The sequence below is a fragment of the Solanum pennellii genome, chromosome 4 (genome assembly GCF_001406875.1).
Source record: "Solanum pennellii chromosome 4, SPENNV200".
NCBI classification, from domain to species: domain Eukaryota; kingdom Viridiplantae; phylum Streptophyta; class Magnoliopsida; order Solanales; family Solanaceae; genus Solanum; species Solanum pennellii.
Window position 1 is genome coordinate 4,615,202 of NC_028640.1, and position 14,264 is coordinate 4,629,465.

The 14,264-nt window shown below is 34.9% G+C and overlaps 1 protein-coding gene and 1 pseudogene across 1 annotated transcript; one reads left to right on the forward strand and one right to left on the reverse strand.

The window, feature by feature from the left end:
- Window positions 1-8,955: 8,955 nt before the first annotated feature.
- LOC107017959 (14-3-3 protein 5) lies at window positions 8,956-10,493 on the reverse strand. The gene is made up of 4 exons (XM_015218271.2): window positions 9,943-10,493; window positions 9,576-9,698; window positions 9,342-9,458; window positions 8,956-9,253 (listed from the first exon to the last, which is right to left on the reverse strand). Exons 1-4 carry the CDS (start codon window positions 10,417-10,419, stop codon window positions 9,203-9,205), a joined length of 768 nt encoding a protein of 255 aa, XP_015073757.1. The 5' UTR covers window positions 10,420-10,493; the 3' UTR covers window positions 8,956-9,202.
- A 3,262-nt stretch (window positions 10,494-13,755) lies between these two features.
- LOC107016178 overlaps window positions 13,756-14,264 on the forward strand; it is a 1,809-nt pseudogene continuing 1,300 nt past the window's right edge.

Here is a 14,264-nt window from a genome sequence, read left to right on the forward strand (position 1 = left end):
AGCTTTTTAAAATGCTATACGGCACAAAGCTAAGTTGTATTGATATGCACATAAAGTACACATAATTGAAAAGATCCAGTAATTTTTTCCTATGTGTCTTCGCAAGTTAATAGAGTAATTTCCCTAGATAGTCACTCATGTTTGAGAAATTACCTAGGAATATCACTTATGTTTATTTTAGGACTACAATATCACTCAATGTTATCTATTTTCCTTAAAATATACTTGACACAAAAAATACATTATCTCTCTCATATTAGGATGTCATGTCACATTATTTATTTTTTTATTATTAAAAAAAATATGCTCTAAACCTATTTAAACTTGCAATATGTTTTTTTTTAAAAAATATTTTTTCTATTTATGTTTTTTGAAAATATTTTGTTTTTTAGATATATAAAGATAAATTTTAAAAATGAATAAAAAAGAATTACCCTATTTCTACAACTAACTAGTAATGGACTGTTTTAACTATTTTTTAAAATAAGTTTTTAAATTTTTTAATGATAATTATTATTTTTTAATATAAGTTTTTAAATTAATTTTTAAATAATAATTATAGTTTTTTTATGGTGCACTTTTTCTTCTCATATTTAGATAGATATTTCTACATTCCATTTTGTTGGAGCATTCCCTAAAATCACTGAAAGTGTGATATAAATAGACGTTATAGTTTTTTTTTTATAAAATAATTCAATTTTCAGTTTTCATTTTTTAACCTTAAAAATTGAAATTTGAAGCATTTGAAGATCTTTCATTTTTTTTCCTGTAATAGCCATTATTGTTTTTATAAAAAAACAGTTCAATTTCATCTTTTATCTTTTAAAATTGAAATTAGAGGCATTTAAAAATCATCCATTTTTTTGCCGTTACAGTTTTTTTTAACAAAAGAACTTTTATTTTCTATTTAAATAGTTATATTAAAATTTCTATTTTTTTAATTGTATTTTTAGAGCATATTTAAAATGCTTTTTGAAAAATTAAAATTCTTGAATATTTGTGGTGCTTGACATGTGACACTTTTTACTTCTCCTATTATATATAGATAGAGTTTTTTTTTAAAAATAGACAAACCCACATATTATACCCAGTAAAAAAAATTACATTAAGAATTGTAATATGAGCTCCTCCGATTCCTCAAGAAAATATGTAGGTTCCTCCTATTCTTTAAAAGAATTAGAAACATATTAATAATAATTTAAAAAATGTGACATGACACCCTAGTAGGGGAGAAATAATGTATTTTTTTGTGTCAAGTATATTTTGAGGAAAATAGGCAAAGTTGAATGATGTTGCAATCCTAAAACAAACATAAGTGATATTCCTAGGTAATTTCCCAAACATGGTGATTATCTATAAAAATTACTCAAAGTTATAATAGAGAGTTGGATATTATTGCCTTTTAAGAGACTGGTGTGTTAAATGTTTTGCATTAACTTGTTGATTTTTTATTTATTCAACTTGTCACTTTTTTTCGAGTTTTGGTGAATAAAGTTATAGGTAATTGTGTGCTAAAATGACATAGCAGCTATGTTGCGAAAACTGAAATTAATCTTGACGTGCAAATTGACTCAAAGATTATGATAAGAACAAAAAAGATAATGGTCAAAACCGGTGCAGTGAGGTATTCTATTAAAGAAGGCATTACTTAAAGCTTTAGTAGTAGGTTCATTGTGTAAATAATTGTAACTAAGAGGGCTATTCATTAAAGAAGTTGTTAAAGTTAGTTAGAAGTTGTTAAAGTTAGTTAGAAGTTGGTTTATTATTTTTGTATATATGTTCAAGTTGTGTGTACAGAATGGGCATTAGAAAATATATACAGAAGAGAGGTTCACGTTTTTCTCTCATCTTCTTCCTCACTCTCTATCTCTTCTCTGTTTCTTCACTTCTACTTCTTCTCTACAAGAAGATTAACATGGTATCAGAGCCTACACAGTAGAGCTTCAAGATCTCAGCCAAAAACCATGGCAACTGTCGATAATGAGTTGCCTGAGAAGCTGAGCCATAATCATCCATTGTTCTTACATTCAATAGATAATTCAGGTGTATTACTTAGTTCAATTCAACTAACAGGAGCTGATAATTTTTCAGTATGGAGTCGAGCTATGAAAATTGCAATTATAGGTCGAAACAAACTTGGATTCATTGATGGATCATGCAGAAAAGAGTTATATGGTCCTAACTTGACAAATCTGTGGGAAAGATGCAATGCGATAGTACTTTCGTGGATTATGAACTGTGTTTCGAAGGAGTTACTTGCAGGCATTGTTTATTCTACTAATGCAGCAGCTGTGTGGAAGGACTTGTGTGAAAGATATGACAAGATTGATGGATCACGTATTTTTCAACTACACAAAGAGATTGCTACAGTTAGCCAAGGTACAAGCTCAATCTCAACCTATTTCTCTAAGCTACGTGAGTTGTGGGTAGAATATGATAGTTTGGCACCTGTTCCTAGTTGTGAGTGTGTGAATTCAAGGGAATTTGTAGTGTTCATGCATAATCAGAAGTTACTACAGTTTCTCATGGGATTAAATGACTCATATGAACAAGCTAGAAGCCAAATACTAATGATGGTACCTTTGCCTACTATAAACAAGGCATACTCACTGCTTATTGAAAGAGAAAGCCAACGTATCATGTCACAGACCTCTCACAGTTCAAATTCATCAGATCTAAATGCCCTGTTTACTGCTCAATCATCAGTTCCCAAACCAAGGTTTAATACAGGTTCAAGCTATGATCCAAATGCATTTTGTGATTATTGTAAAAGAACAGGACACATGCAAGCTGTGTGTTACAAACTTCATGGATATCCACCTGGTTATGAGAGAAAGAAGAGAGGTTCTACTGGTCCTACTTACAATCAAGGTAGAGGAAGATCAAGTAATGATAGGAGGTCATATCCATCTGCTAACAATGCAATTAGTGATACTGATCATGCTGAGTTTAATAGAGTTGAGAATCCAAGAAGTCAAGGTTATGGCAGAGATGATAGACAAGATTCTGGTGACTATCACAAAGGGTTGAATGCATTGCAGGAACAATATAATCAAATACTGCAGATACTTGGACAATCAAATAAGCAAAACACCACTGAAAGAGACTCAACTTCACATTCCAGTGCAAATCTAGCTCAAGAGAACTATCCTGCATCAGGTAATGTTACTGCTCTTTCAGCTAGTATAGCACATACAGGATGGATTATAGACTCTGGTGCAACAAATCACATGACTCCTCACTCACAATTATTGATTAATAAACATCCATTGCCTATTGATGCACCTAGAAGTGTACAACTACCAAATGGAGATAGTACAGTGATCACACATACAGGTTCTAGTAGTATGACCTCACAAGACATTATCAATAATGTGCTTCTTATCCCTGACTTTAAGTTCAGTCTGTTGTCAGTCTCAAAAATTACAAAGGATCTACAATGTGCAGTATGTTTCTATCCTGATTTTGTGACTATTCAGGATCTCTCCAGTGGGCAGGTGAAGGTGATTGGTAGAGAACAAGCTGGACTTTATCTCATTCCTCATCCTTCATCTTCTGCAGATAATACTCAAACATACTCTCATTTGGTTCATGATGGTTCTCCAAGCTCACAAACTGTGTCAAGCTCACAAACTGTCCTATGGCACCAAAGACTTGGTCATACTTCATCTAATGTTTTAGCTAAAACTCTCAATTTTCCAGTTACAAAGTGTTCAAATGAGGTTCACAACTGTACAATATGTCCTCTAGCTAAACAACCAAGACTTCCTTTTCCAAATAGCTCTACTATATCTTCTAGTCCATTCCAGTTGATACATATAGATGTTTGGGGTCCATTTCATACTCCTACATATGATGGTAATAGATTCTTTGTCACTATAGTGGATGATTGTACTAGAATGTTGTGGCTGTTTCTAATAAAGTTGAAGAGTGATGTTTGTGTTGTATTGAAGAACTTCTTTACTCTAGTCAAAACTCAGTTCAACTTATTAGTTAAAAGCATTCGTACTGATAATGGTTCTGAGTTTGTTAACACTGAGTGTACACATTTGTATACAAGCTTGGGTATTGTTCATCAAAGAACCTGCATACACACTCCTCAACAGAATGGTATAGCTGAAAGAAAACACAGACATATACTTGAGGTTGCAAGAGCTATCAAATTCCAAGGTCACATTCCTATTAGATTTTGGGGACACTGCATTCTTAATGCTGTATATATTATAAACAGATTGCCTACAACTGTTTTGCATGGTCAATCTCCATATGAAGTGTTTCACAAGTGCAAACCTTCCTTACAGCATATGAGGGTGATAGGCTGTCTTTGTTTTGCTAAGAATATGCACATTAAGGACAAATTTCATCCTAGGAGTGTCATTGCTGTACACATGGGATATAGCACACATACAAAGGGATATATGTTGTACAATATCAAGGACAAAACATTCTTCATCAGCAGAGATGTACTATTTAGAGAAACTATATTTCCATTTGCTTCTCCTTCATCTACTGCATGGCAAATGTTTCCTAAGGTTGATGAATCTTCAGAGGTTGCACCTTTGTTCCAGCCTAATCCAACCACAGCTGTACATACAGATGTAGCTCCAGCACAAGCTACTCCTTCTGTAAGAAGATCACAAAGAAGTACAAAAGCTCCTATATGGCTACAGGATTATGTGGCATCTGCTCAGCTTCAATCCAATAGACCTTTGTATTCCATTGATAAGTACATTGGCTATGACAACTTGTCTTCTTCTTATCAAGCCTTCCTTACTTCATTTGGTACTGTAGTTGAACCTACTTCTTTTGAGGAAGCCTGTAAGGATCCAAGGTGGGTTGAAGCAATGCAAGCTGAAATATCAGCTTTGGAGTCTAATCAAACATGGCAGGTGGTTCCTTTACCTCACAACAAGAAGGCTATTGGGTGCAAATGGATTTTTAAAATCAAGTATCATGCCTCAGGTGAGATTGACAGGTTTAAGGCACGTCTAGTGGCAAAAGGATTTAATCAAAGAGAGGGGCTGGATTATCAGGAGACCTTTTCTCCAGTGGTGAAAATGGTGACTGTTAGAAGTGTGCTGTCCTTAGCTGCTAAAGAACATTGGCATGTTCATCAGATGGATGTGTCTAATGCATTTCTTCAGGGAGATTTACATGATGAGGTTTATATGGTTCTTCCTTTTGGTTTTAAGCTTCCAAAGGGCTTTAGTGTGCAGGGGGAGAAACCAGTGTGTAGGCTCACTAAATCCCTTTATGGATTGAAACAAGCACCTAGGCAATGGAATGCAAAACTCACTGAAGTTCTTGTCAAATTGGGATTTGTACAAAGTCATCTTGATTACTCACTATTCATCAAGAAAACTAGTACATCTCTGGTTATACTTTTAGTATATGTAGATGACTTGATGATCACTGGAAGTGATATCAATCTCATTCAAGAAACCAAAAGCACCCTACAAGAAAACTTCAAAATGAAAGATCTAGGGAATCTCAGGTATTTCCTTGGAATTGAATTTGCAAGATCACAAGAGGGAATTGTAATGCATCAAAGGAAATATTCACTGGAGATCATTTCTGAGGCAGGTCTCAGTGCTGCAAAACCTGCTGCTACTCCACTAGATCCCTATGTACAATTAACTACTAAAGAGTATGATGAGATAAATGGAATAAACAAAGATGATATGTTGTTGACAGAGCCATCAGTGTACAGAAGATTAGTTGGAAAACTAATATATCTAAATGTCACTAGACCAGACATTGCATTTGCTACACAGACACTAAGTCAGTTTCTACATCAGCCTAAACAATCTCATCTAAATGCTGCTCTCAAAGTGGTGAGATATATCAAAAAGGAAGCTGGACTGGGAGTTCTATTATCAAGTGCAAAGAGTAAAGAACTTCAAGTTTACTGTGATTCAGACTGGGGTAGCTGTTTACATACAAGGAGATCAGTTACAGGTTTCATGGTTAAGTTGGGAGGTTCACTAATATCATGGAAGTCTAAGAAACAAGCAACCATCTCTCGAAGCTCAACTGAAGCTGAGTACAGGAGTATGGCAAGTGCAGTGGCTGAAGTTGTGTGGTTAGTGAAGCTGTTCAAGGAGCTTGGAGTGGAAGTACAAACTCCAGTAACTATATATAGTGACAGCAAGTCAGCTATCCAAATAGCTGCTAATCCTGTGCTGCATGAAAGGACAAAGCATATAGAATTGGATTGCCATTTTATAAGAGAAAAGATACAGAATGGTTTAGTGCAAACTCAATACTTGAGCACCAAAGAACAAGAAGCAGACATGTTAACAAAAGGCTTGGGAAGAACTCAACATGAACATCTACTATCCAAGTTTGGTGTATTGAATCTATTCATACCTACAAACTTGAGGGGGAGTATTAAAGAAGGCATTACTTAAAGCTTTAGTAGTAGGTTCATTGTGTAAATAATTGTAACTAAGAGGGCTATTCATTAAAGAAGTTGTTAAAGTTAGTTAGAAGTTGTTAAAGTTAGTTAGAAGTTGGTTTATTATTTTTGTATATATGTTCAAGTTGTGTGTACAGAATGGGCATTAGAAAATATATACAGAAGAGAGGTTCACGTTTTTCTCTCATCTTCTTCCTCACTCTCTATCTCTTCTCTGTTTCTTCACTTCTACTTCTTCTCTACAAGAAGATTAACATATTCCCGTTGAGATTCCCGAACTTTGATGATTATCTCGTCGTATCTAAACCAGTGAGACATCAAAGTTTGACGCATACATTCTTTTCTAGCCGGAGATAGAGGAAAATAGAAAGATATGGACTTTCAATCAAGATTTTCCTTGCAAGCCGATTCCCCAGCTCCTGAATAGGTGCTGCAAATCTTAAACACACTTGACGTATATTTTTTTGCGTTTCTTACTTGAATTATTAACAAATATTTATCAAAACACACCTTAAAATTGACTAGATCAGGTATTCTAATACAATCGCTAAAAGGCATGTCACAATGTGATTTGCCCATAAAATTTCATGCACATGACAAACGACTTATTAATTTCGAGGCACATTTAATAAATAGTTGGCTATGGTTCAGGCAAGAAACACAAACTTCAGATTGTTAACTCGCAGAAAATGATACTTCAAATGTATTTCCTATCATTATTGCTTAATCATTCAATTTTCCAATCGTGGAGTGTCATTTGACACTATCTTTTTAAAAAAATAATAAAACGAGTACACCGCATACTATCAAATACTAGTCGATGTGTGTTTAGATGATAGTTCAAATAGAAAAGGTATTTGCAAACACCTAATAATTCAATTAGAAAACTCGAAAAAAAGTGATATTTCAAGTATGATTTTAAACATATTACTCTAATAAAGAAGTCGTCAACTTTCATAAATGTTTTGAGAAGGAATAACCTGCTGCACAGTATGGATGGATGAAAATCTGGACCCACTAGGCATTGCAAACATCAAAGAACGTTTACTTTGTGTGAGCCCCATTTAATGCCCTTTTGTAAGGGTTAAAGGACAAAATGCCTTCAAATTACTGCAACTCTGCAAGTCAACCAGGCACAAGTTCACAATCAAAGGCGTTGCAAAACTCTGTATTCATATTGGAGGAGACATCCAAGGCACACGCAACAAAACTAGTAGCCATTGCATGTTAGGGGTGGAAGAGAGAAAGAACTGTTTATAAAAGCAAAAACCCCAAAAGAACTACTAGTCTCATGAGGCCTGAAGCGAAAAACCACAAGTGCGATTAAAACTAACTAATTTATGTATCCAATATACAATGGTATCAACATTAATCCAACTCCTTCAAGTTGAAATAGCCACTTCTGTTGGAATCACTTTGAATGTCATTACTCAAAGTGCACACTTATCTAAAAGCACATCGTGTAACCCAGTAGTAACTCTGAAAGAAAGGGAGAGAGCGGAGGTGCAATGTGTCACCAAATCTGTTCAATTGAGAACCCCAACACTAATGGTAGTTGCACTATCAGCAATAAGTAACAGATCCAATGAAAAGTTACACCAAAGCACCAACAATTTTGCAAGACTCGAGAATCAAACTGTGAAAATTGGAAAAGGGGAACAAAAAGAGTCCAGTGTCGGCTTTAATCATCAAGAAGAATGCTTTAGCATATCAGTTAAAGTTATGTTGCCTTTAGCCAGTCAAATTTTCTGTGTACCGATGCTGGAAACAGTTTCATAATTACTAAAGGGTAAAGACAAAAGAGCACTAATTTATCACCAATATTTACAGTATTTGAAGTTTGAAATTCCAACCTAAATTTCATCAAAGAATCTTGAATAAACTACAGCTAGCCAATGAGATGCTGCCGCCCCAAATTGAGAACTTTATTCAATGAAAGCATGAACCATGGCGGGCCAATCTTTATAGACCAAAAGGACGGTTCTAGTATGCACATCATGCTTGGCAATACATTTTTAAATTAGACAAAATGAAACCAAAAGTCAACAACCAGTTACAGCATTTGCCAACTCTGAAACAGAGCAAACGTCATTTCCAAGAATTGTCACATAGGTCTATCATGATGCTGCAGCAGCAGCAACAACAACATAGTAGCGTAATCTCATAGTTTATACAGAAACCTTATCCCTCTACCTACTGAGGTAAACATAGATCTATCATATGCTTTGAAAATGCCTACCAAAAAAAGGGCCTCTATTAAAACAGATGGAATATTAAGTCGACGCAAAGTAATATTCTTCTTAAAAATCCAAGCTAAAGGTATGGATGGATATGTACTTACTGCCTTCAATAAAGAAATGGGAATGCAACACAAACTATGCGTGTCACAAAAAAAAATTAATCTTGACTTGATACAAAATTATTAGACACATCCAAATGAACACAAATGGAGTTACACAATCAAAATGCAGAATTTGAAGGAAGATCAAACCAACAATGCCCTACTTCTTTGAGAATAGGGAAATATAAAGTGCTACTTGCTTCGTAAAAATAAATATTCATTTCCACGAATAAGAGAGCTTCATCAGAGCATCCAAATACAAGAGAAATACGTAGACAAAAGGTAATCTTTGATGAAAACAACAAATGGCAAGAAACAGCGCCTTTAGGTAATAGGTATTACAAATCACAGGATAAGGACTACAAACAGCCAATTTTGATCAATGAGTAAAATTACATCATCGGTTATCAATCCTAAGCAAAGAGGTTTCACTCACGATGTTACTACTCATTATCAGCTTTTGATGGTTCTTTGATCTCATCAGTTCCATCATCCTGAAGAAGTAAAGTCAACAAGAGATGGATTAGCCAAACAATCCAATAAGCAAAACAATCAAATTAACAAAAGAACACAAGGATTTACCTGCATATCCGAGGTCCACAAAGTGAGGTTATCACGCAGAAGTTGCATAATCAAAGTGCTATCCTTGTAGGACTCCTCTCCCAGGGTGTCAAGCTCCGCAATTGCCTCATCAAAGGCCTATTACACAACCATACAAACCATAAACATCATTGGATAGATACAAACATCTATTTTTCTTTCCAAAATCACCCTGGATGCTCAATTAAGAAACAAGGAATACAATAAATCTGTTACCTGTTTGGCGAGATTACAAGCACGATCAGGAGAATTCAATATCTCATAGTAAAACACTGAGAAATTGAGAGCTAGACCCAATCGGATTGGATGTGTTGGGGCCAATTCGCCATTAGCGATATCCTGAAAAAGAGAGAGACGTCATGTCCATGCTTCGATTAAATAATACTACATGGTTCACCACGGGAAACATTTTTTTCCTTGGACGACGAATTCTAATGGATTTTGGTTACTCTTCTAAATAAAAATGGTGACTTGCAGTACTTGTTTATGCAATTTCCTAGTTTAACACACAGAAAACATTCCCGTTCGCAGAACTCATATGAGATTTTCCTCCACATTTTATAAAGAATGAAAGTCTAAATACCTGAGCAGACTTGTAGGCCGAAAGAGTATTCTCTGCAGCTTCTTTTCTCTCGGTTCCGGTTTTGAACTCAGCCAAGTACCGGTAGTAATCTCCCTTCATTTTCAAATAGAAAACCTTGGAGTCTCCGGTAGCAGCTGACCCGATGAGTTTGGAATCAAGCAACTTGAGGATGCCGTTACAGATCGAAGTCAGCTCATTCTCGATCTGAGATCTGTATTTCTTAATGGAGGCAACGTGATCTTCGTTACCACGACTCTCCTCTTTCTGCTCGATCGATGAAATTATACGCCACGATGCTCTCCTAGCTCCGATCACGTTTTTGTATGCGACGGAGAGAAGGTTGCGTTCTTCGACGGTAAGTTCCTCGCCGTTCAAGGCCGCGACGACCTTCTCCATGAATTCTACCATCTCTTCATAGCGTTCAGCTTGCTCAGCAAGCTTCGCCATGTACACGTACTCTTCACGTGGAGACGCCATTGATGGTTCTGTGTTCTAGAGAGAGAAAGAGGGGTTTTAGAGAGAGAAAGTTGAGAAAATGGAATGAGCGGTTTTGGAAGTTCTTTACCTTCCATTTTGCTTTTATTTGTCTGAAAATGTGGGCCGGGCTGCTGGAACCATTTGAGCCTTTATGGACTGAGGTCTTTGCCTCATTTGGGCCTTCACATTACTCATACTTTCAACTTTAAAATAATAGCACCAAATAGCTGCTTTGAGTCTATTTAAAATTTACTACTATTTAGTTGTTGTTGCTGCTCTGAAGAAAACTGTAGAAATAACAAACATAATAAGGTTTTATAGCTATGGTTTTGATAATTGTGTTTCATTTCTATAAATTTTTTTGCCATGAAGGTTGTGGTTTATATATTTCTGTTGTGAATATACAAATAGGATAAATATATACAAATTTTATATCTATGCATTTAGGAATATTTTATAACTACATTTGTATATTTCGCTTACTGATATACAAATAAGATAATTTATTATGATCTTTTTTCATAAATCGTATACAGATAGTTAGGGTAAGCATGTTCAAATTTCTGCATTTATACAATCAAGAATCAAACTTTACAAATTCTTGTTTATACAAATCAGACAAATAATAGGAATTAGGAAAATTGTAGCCACGAATTATTATTTTTTTAAACTGTAGTTATAATACCTAATATAAGCCGAAGGTTTAATACCTAATATAGGCTGAAGGTATGTTAATTGTGCATAATTTTCCCTAATTGGATATCGGAAGGTCTGAAGCTTAAATATAGATTTAAGGCTTAATTGTTTAAAGTTTAAACCTTAAATTTTGATTCTTACTTAAATGGGTTGCTATTTTTGAATTTCTCTCCAATTGCTAAATTAGCCGTTATTATGGATAATAGAATAACAAATCTAAATTCGTCCGTGCAAACTTGTAGTCAAGTAATAGCGTAAAGTAAACTAATCACTTTATAATTTTGTAATTGAAAAATAATTTACTTTACGTAATTACTTAAAAACAAACTTATAAGAAGCACTTAAATTTGTTACGACAAAGTTTAAAATTCTGAATTGAAATTACATCATAATATCATGAAATGTCACTTGCGGAAAACTCGATAACAATGACTATATTCCAATAAAATGGTTTGAAAGTGGCTATTGTTTTAATTTTATCCATGGATAATCCAAATACAGGACCCATCTTTTTGAGTACTTTTGGCCCATTTTTGAATCCGGTCCAGCTTCTTCGGCTCTCACAATTTCTGTTTCTTCCTCCGGTGAACTCTTCGCCGTCTCATTTTCCGGCAAAATTCAGTTGTAAGTTTTTTCTTTTGCCTGTTGATTCCGATCTATACTCTCTCTCACACAAAACGAAATCTCTACAATCCTTTTTCGATGAATTTCAGCTGTTATAATATCATTCACTGAATCGGATTTGCTATGTGTTGTGTATTCACCTGCAATTTTTATTTTGCTTAATGACTCTTAATTTGTGATTCTGTGCTACTATGCTGCGAAATAATAGTAATAATTTTTGTATGAAGTCATAAATGATGAATTTTTAATTATCATTTTGTTACTGCTATTAGTTTTCAGCTATGTTGCTCAGGACTCTCCAAAACTGATGCTGCGCCTGTGTTGGATTCTTCAAAAATGCACTACTTTTGGAGAATCCGACTCACATCCATAGTCATTTTTAAAGAGGCATAGCAACATAGGTTTCCAACACATGAGAAAGTTATAAATTACAAGTGAAAAATCCAAATTGTTCTTGCATCAGAATCTACAATTTCATTCGGTATTGCATCAAATTTAGCTCTTCTTCCAGCTTTGCATTGTAAAGGACTGGCTTTGCTTTACTTCTTCAGAAGAGTAGTTGATCACTTTTTTGTCACGTCTTCTTCACTTCCGTTGTTTTCTTTTCCGAACTGCTTTCATTTACTTTTCTTGAGCTGAGGATCTATTGGAAACAATCACTCTACCTTCCAAGTTAAGGCTACACTCTTCCCTCCACAGACTGCACTGGATATGTTGTATAGTAGTTGATCACTTACTTAATTGTGCTAATGTTGGTAAATATATAATCTTGGTTTTATGTTTTAATTTGTTAACTGATGTTAAACTTAGGACTCTTTATTACCAAAAGTGAAGTCTGAAAGTGAATTCATTTCCTGAATAACCCATGTAATAGTCTTTACCAGGTATATGTAGAAGGTAACTTATGGGTTCATCGGAACCTAGTAGCTTTGGCTTAGGCCCTTTATAGATGTTAAAAGATCCACTAAATAAGTATAAATAATAGATGTTGAACCTAGTGAATTAATTGTGTTGTGTCAGAATACCAAACTCTAACTCATACTGTTCAATTGAGGAATACGCCTTTATCTTTAGATGTATATACACCATATCCTCGTGTATTTCTGATAAATGACTAAATGAATGGTTCCTGCGTGTAAACTAGTTAGATGCAGATGTCATCTTCAAGATATATGAAAACACTGCCTTTCAGCTGCAGGATTCTGCCAGAATTGATGTTGAGTTAATTGATCAATGAGTACATCCCATAATTGATTGTCCTTGTCCTTTATTACTGTATGCTTGTGCTGGTCCTGTTTGCAGTACATTCATGTTTTATCAGGGAAGATTTACTTTTGTTTCACAATTTTGAAAGCACAAAAGGTGAATGATCATTCTTCATTTATGTTTCTTTCTAGTTTTCCCTCTCTTCTCTTTAACATCTTCAATGTTCTAAAACCTTTCACCTTATTAATGTGCCCCTTTCTATTTATTCATAAGTTTTCCATCTCTCCTTTGTGGATGGCAAAAACAAAAATATCAAAAGATCTCTGCATCCATGGAGAACCTAAGGTTCCTAAAAATGAACCAGTATTTTAGATTCTCTTTGATGCATGAACAACTTGCCAATACAGCTTCTTATAGTCAAGGATCTCAAATGTGTCATGAAAGAAATTACGTCCCCATCTGCGCGTCTTCTGTAAAATGTGTCGGTAGTCAGTCCTGAATTGTTATGGTCAAGATTATTTGGCACCATGGATCTGGCCTGCATGCGATACTTACCTTAAACATCGTATGAACCTGTGCGTAGGATGCAGTGGGATTTTTATGGAGGATAAATAAGAAAGGTCCTAGGAGTTCTGCCTTATTGATCCTGTTCTTGCACGTTATCGATTATATTCCAAGGTCAAATAATAGATATAGGGATGTATTTTTGGCTTAATTTTGTGATGCTAAATGGATGATCTTGATAATGTGTTGCCCTCTTCTGACTTTTTTCGTGTGGAACTGATCATATTATATTAATCATAACAGTTGCTGCAGGCAAAAAGACATGGCATTGATCTACCTCAGATCATTGAGAAGCATGAACAATTCCCAAAGAGTTGATTCAAATGGGAGGCTGCAGAACATTTGCTGCGGGCAGTAAATCAAAGAAGGGTGGTAAAGGGGGTTCAGCTGCCGATGCTTCAAAGGCGTGAACTATCAGCAAGGAAGTCAAGGCCACTGCAGTTGTTGGAGCAAATATCCCCAAGGATGGAGCAAATCCTAATATATTGCAGGACTCAGAATACTCGGAATGGCTAGGGCACCTGCTGGATAAATGTCCTGCACTCAGTGAATTGAGAAGGAAAGACATTGAGTCTCTCCTTTATGAGGGCCTTAAACGCTTTGTCAAGCTAGATAACCGAGCTAGGATCAAGGAAAACAACTCGATCAGGGCCAAGAATTGAAATCTCTTTTGAAGGTGACGTATTTTATCATACTCTAATCCATTACTAGGATATATATATATATATATATATATATATATATATATATATATA

Bases quoted from the DNA above. Each gene is read 5' to 3' on its own strand.
- LOC107017959 (XM_015218271.2), bottom strand. From the start codon at position 10,419: ATGGCGTCTCCACGTGAAGAGTACGTGTACATGGCGAAGCTTGCTGAG. The intron at 9,699-9,942 runs GTATTTAGACTT...TCTCTTTTTCAG, and splicing joins CGGCCTACAAGTCTGCTCAG to GATATCGCTAATGGCGAATT. The intron at 9,459-9,575 runs GTAACAGATTTA...GTTGTGTAATAG, and splicing joins CTTGTAATCTCGCCAAACAG to GCCTTTGATGAGGCAATTGC.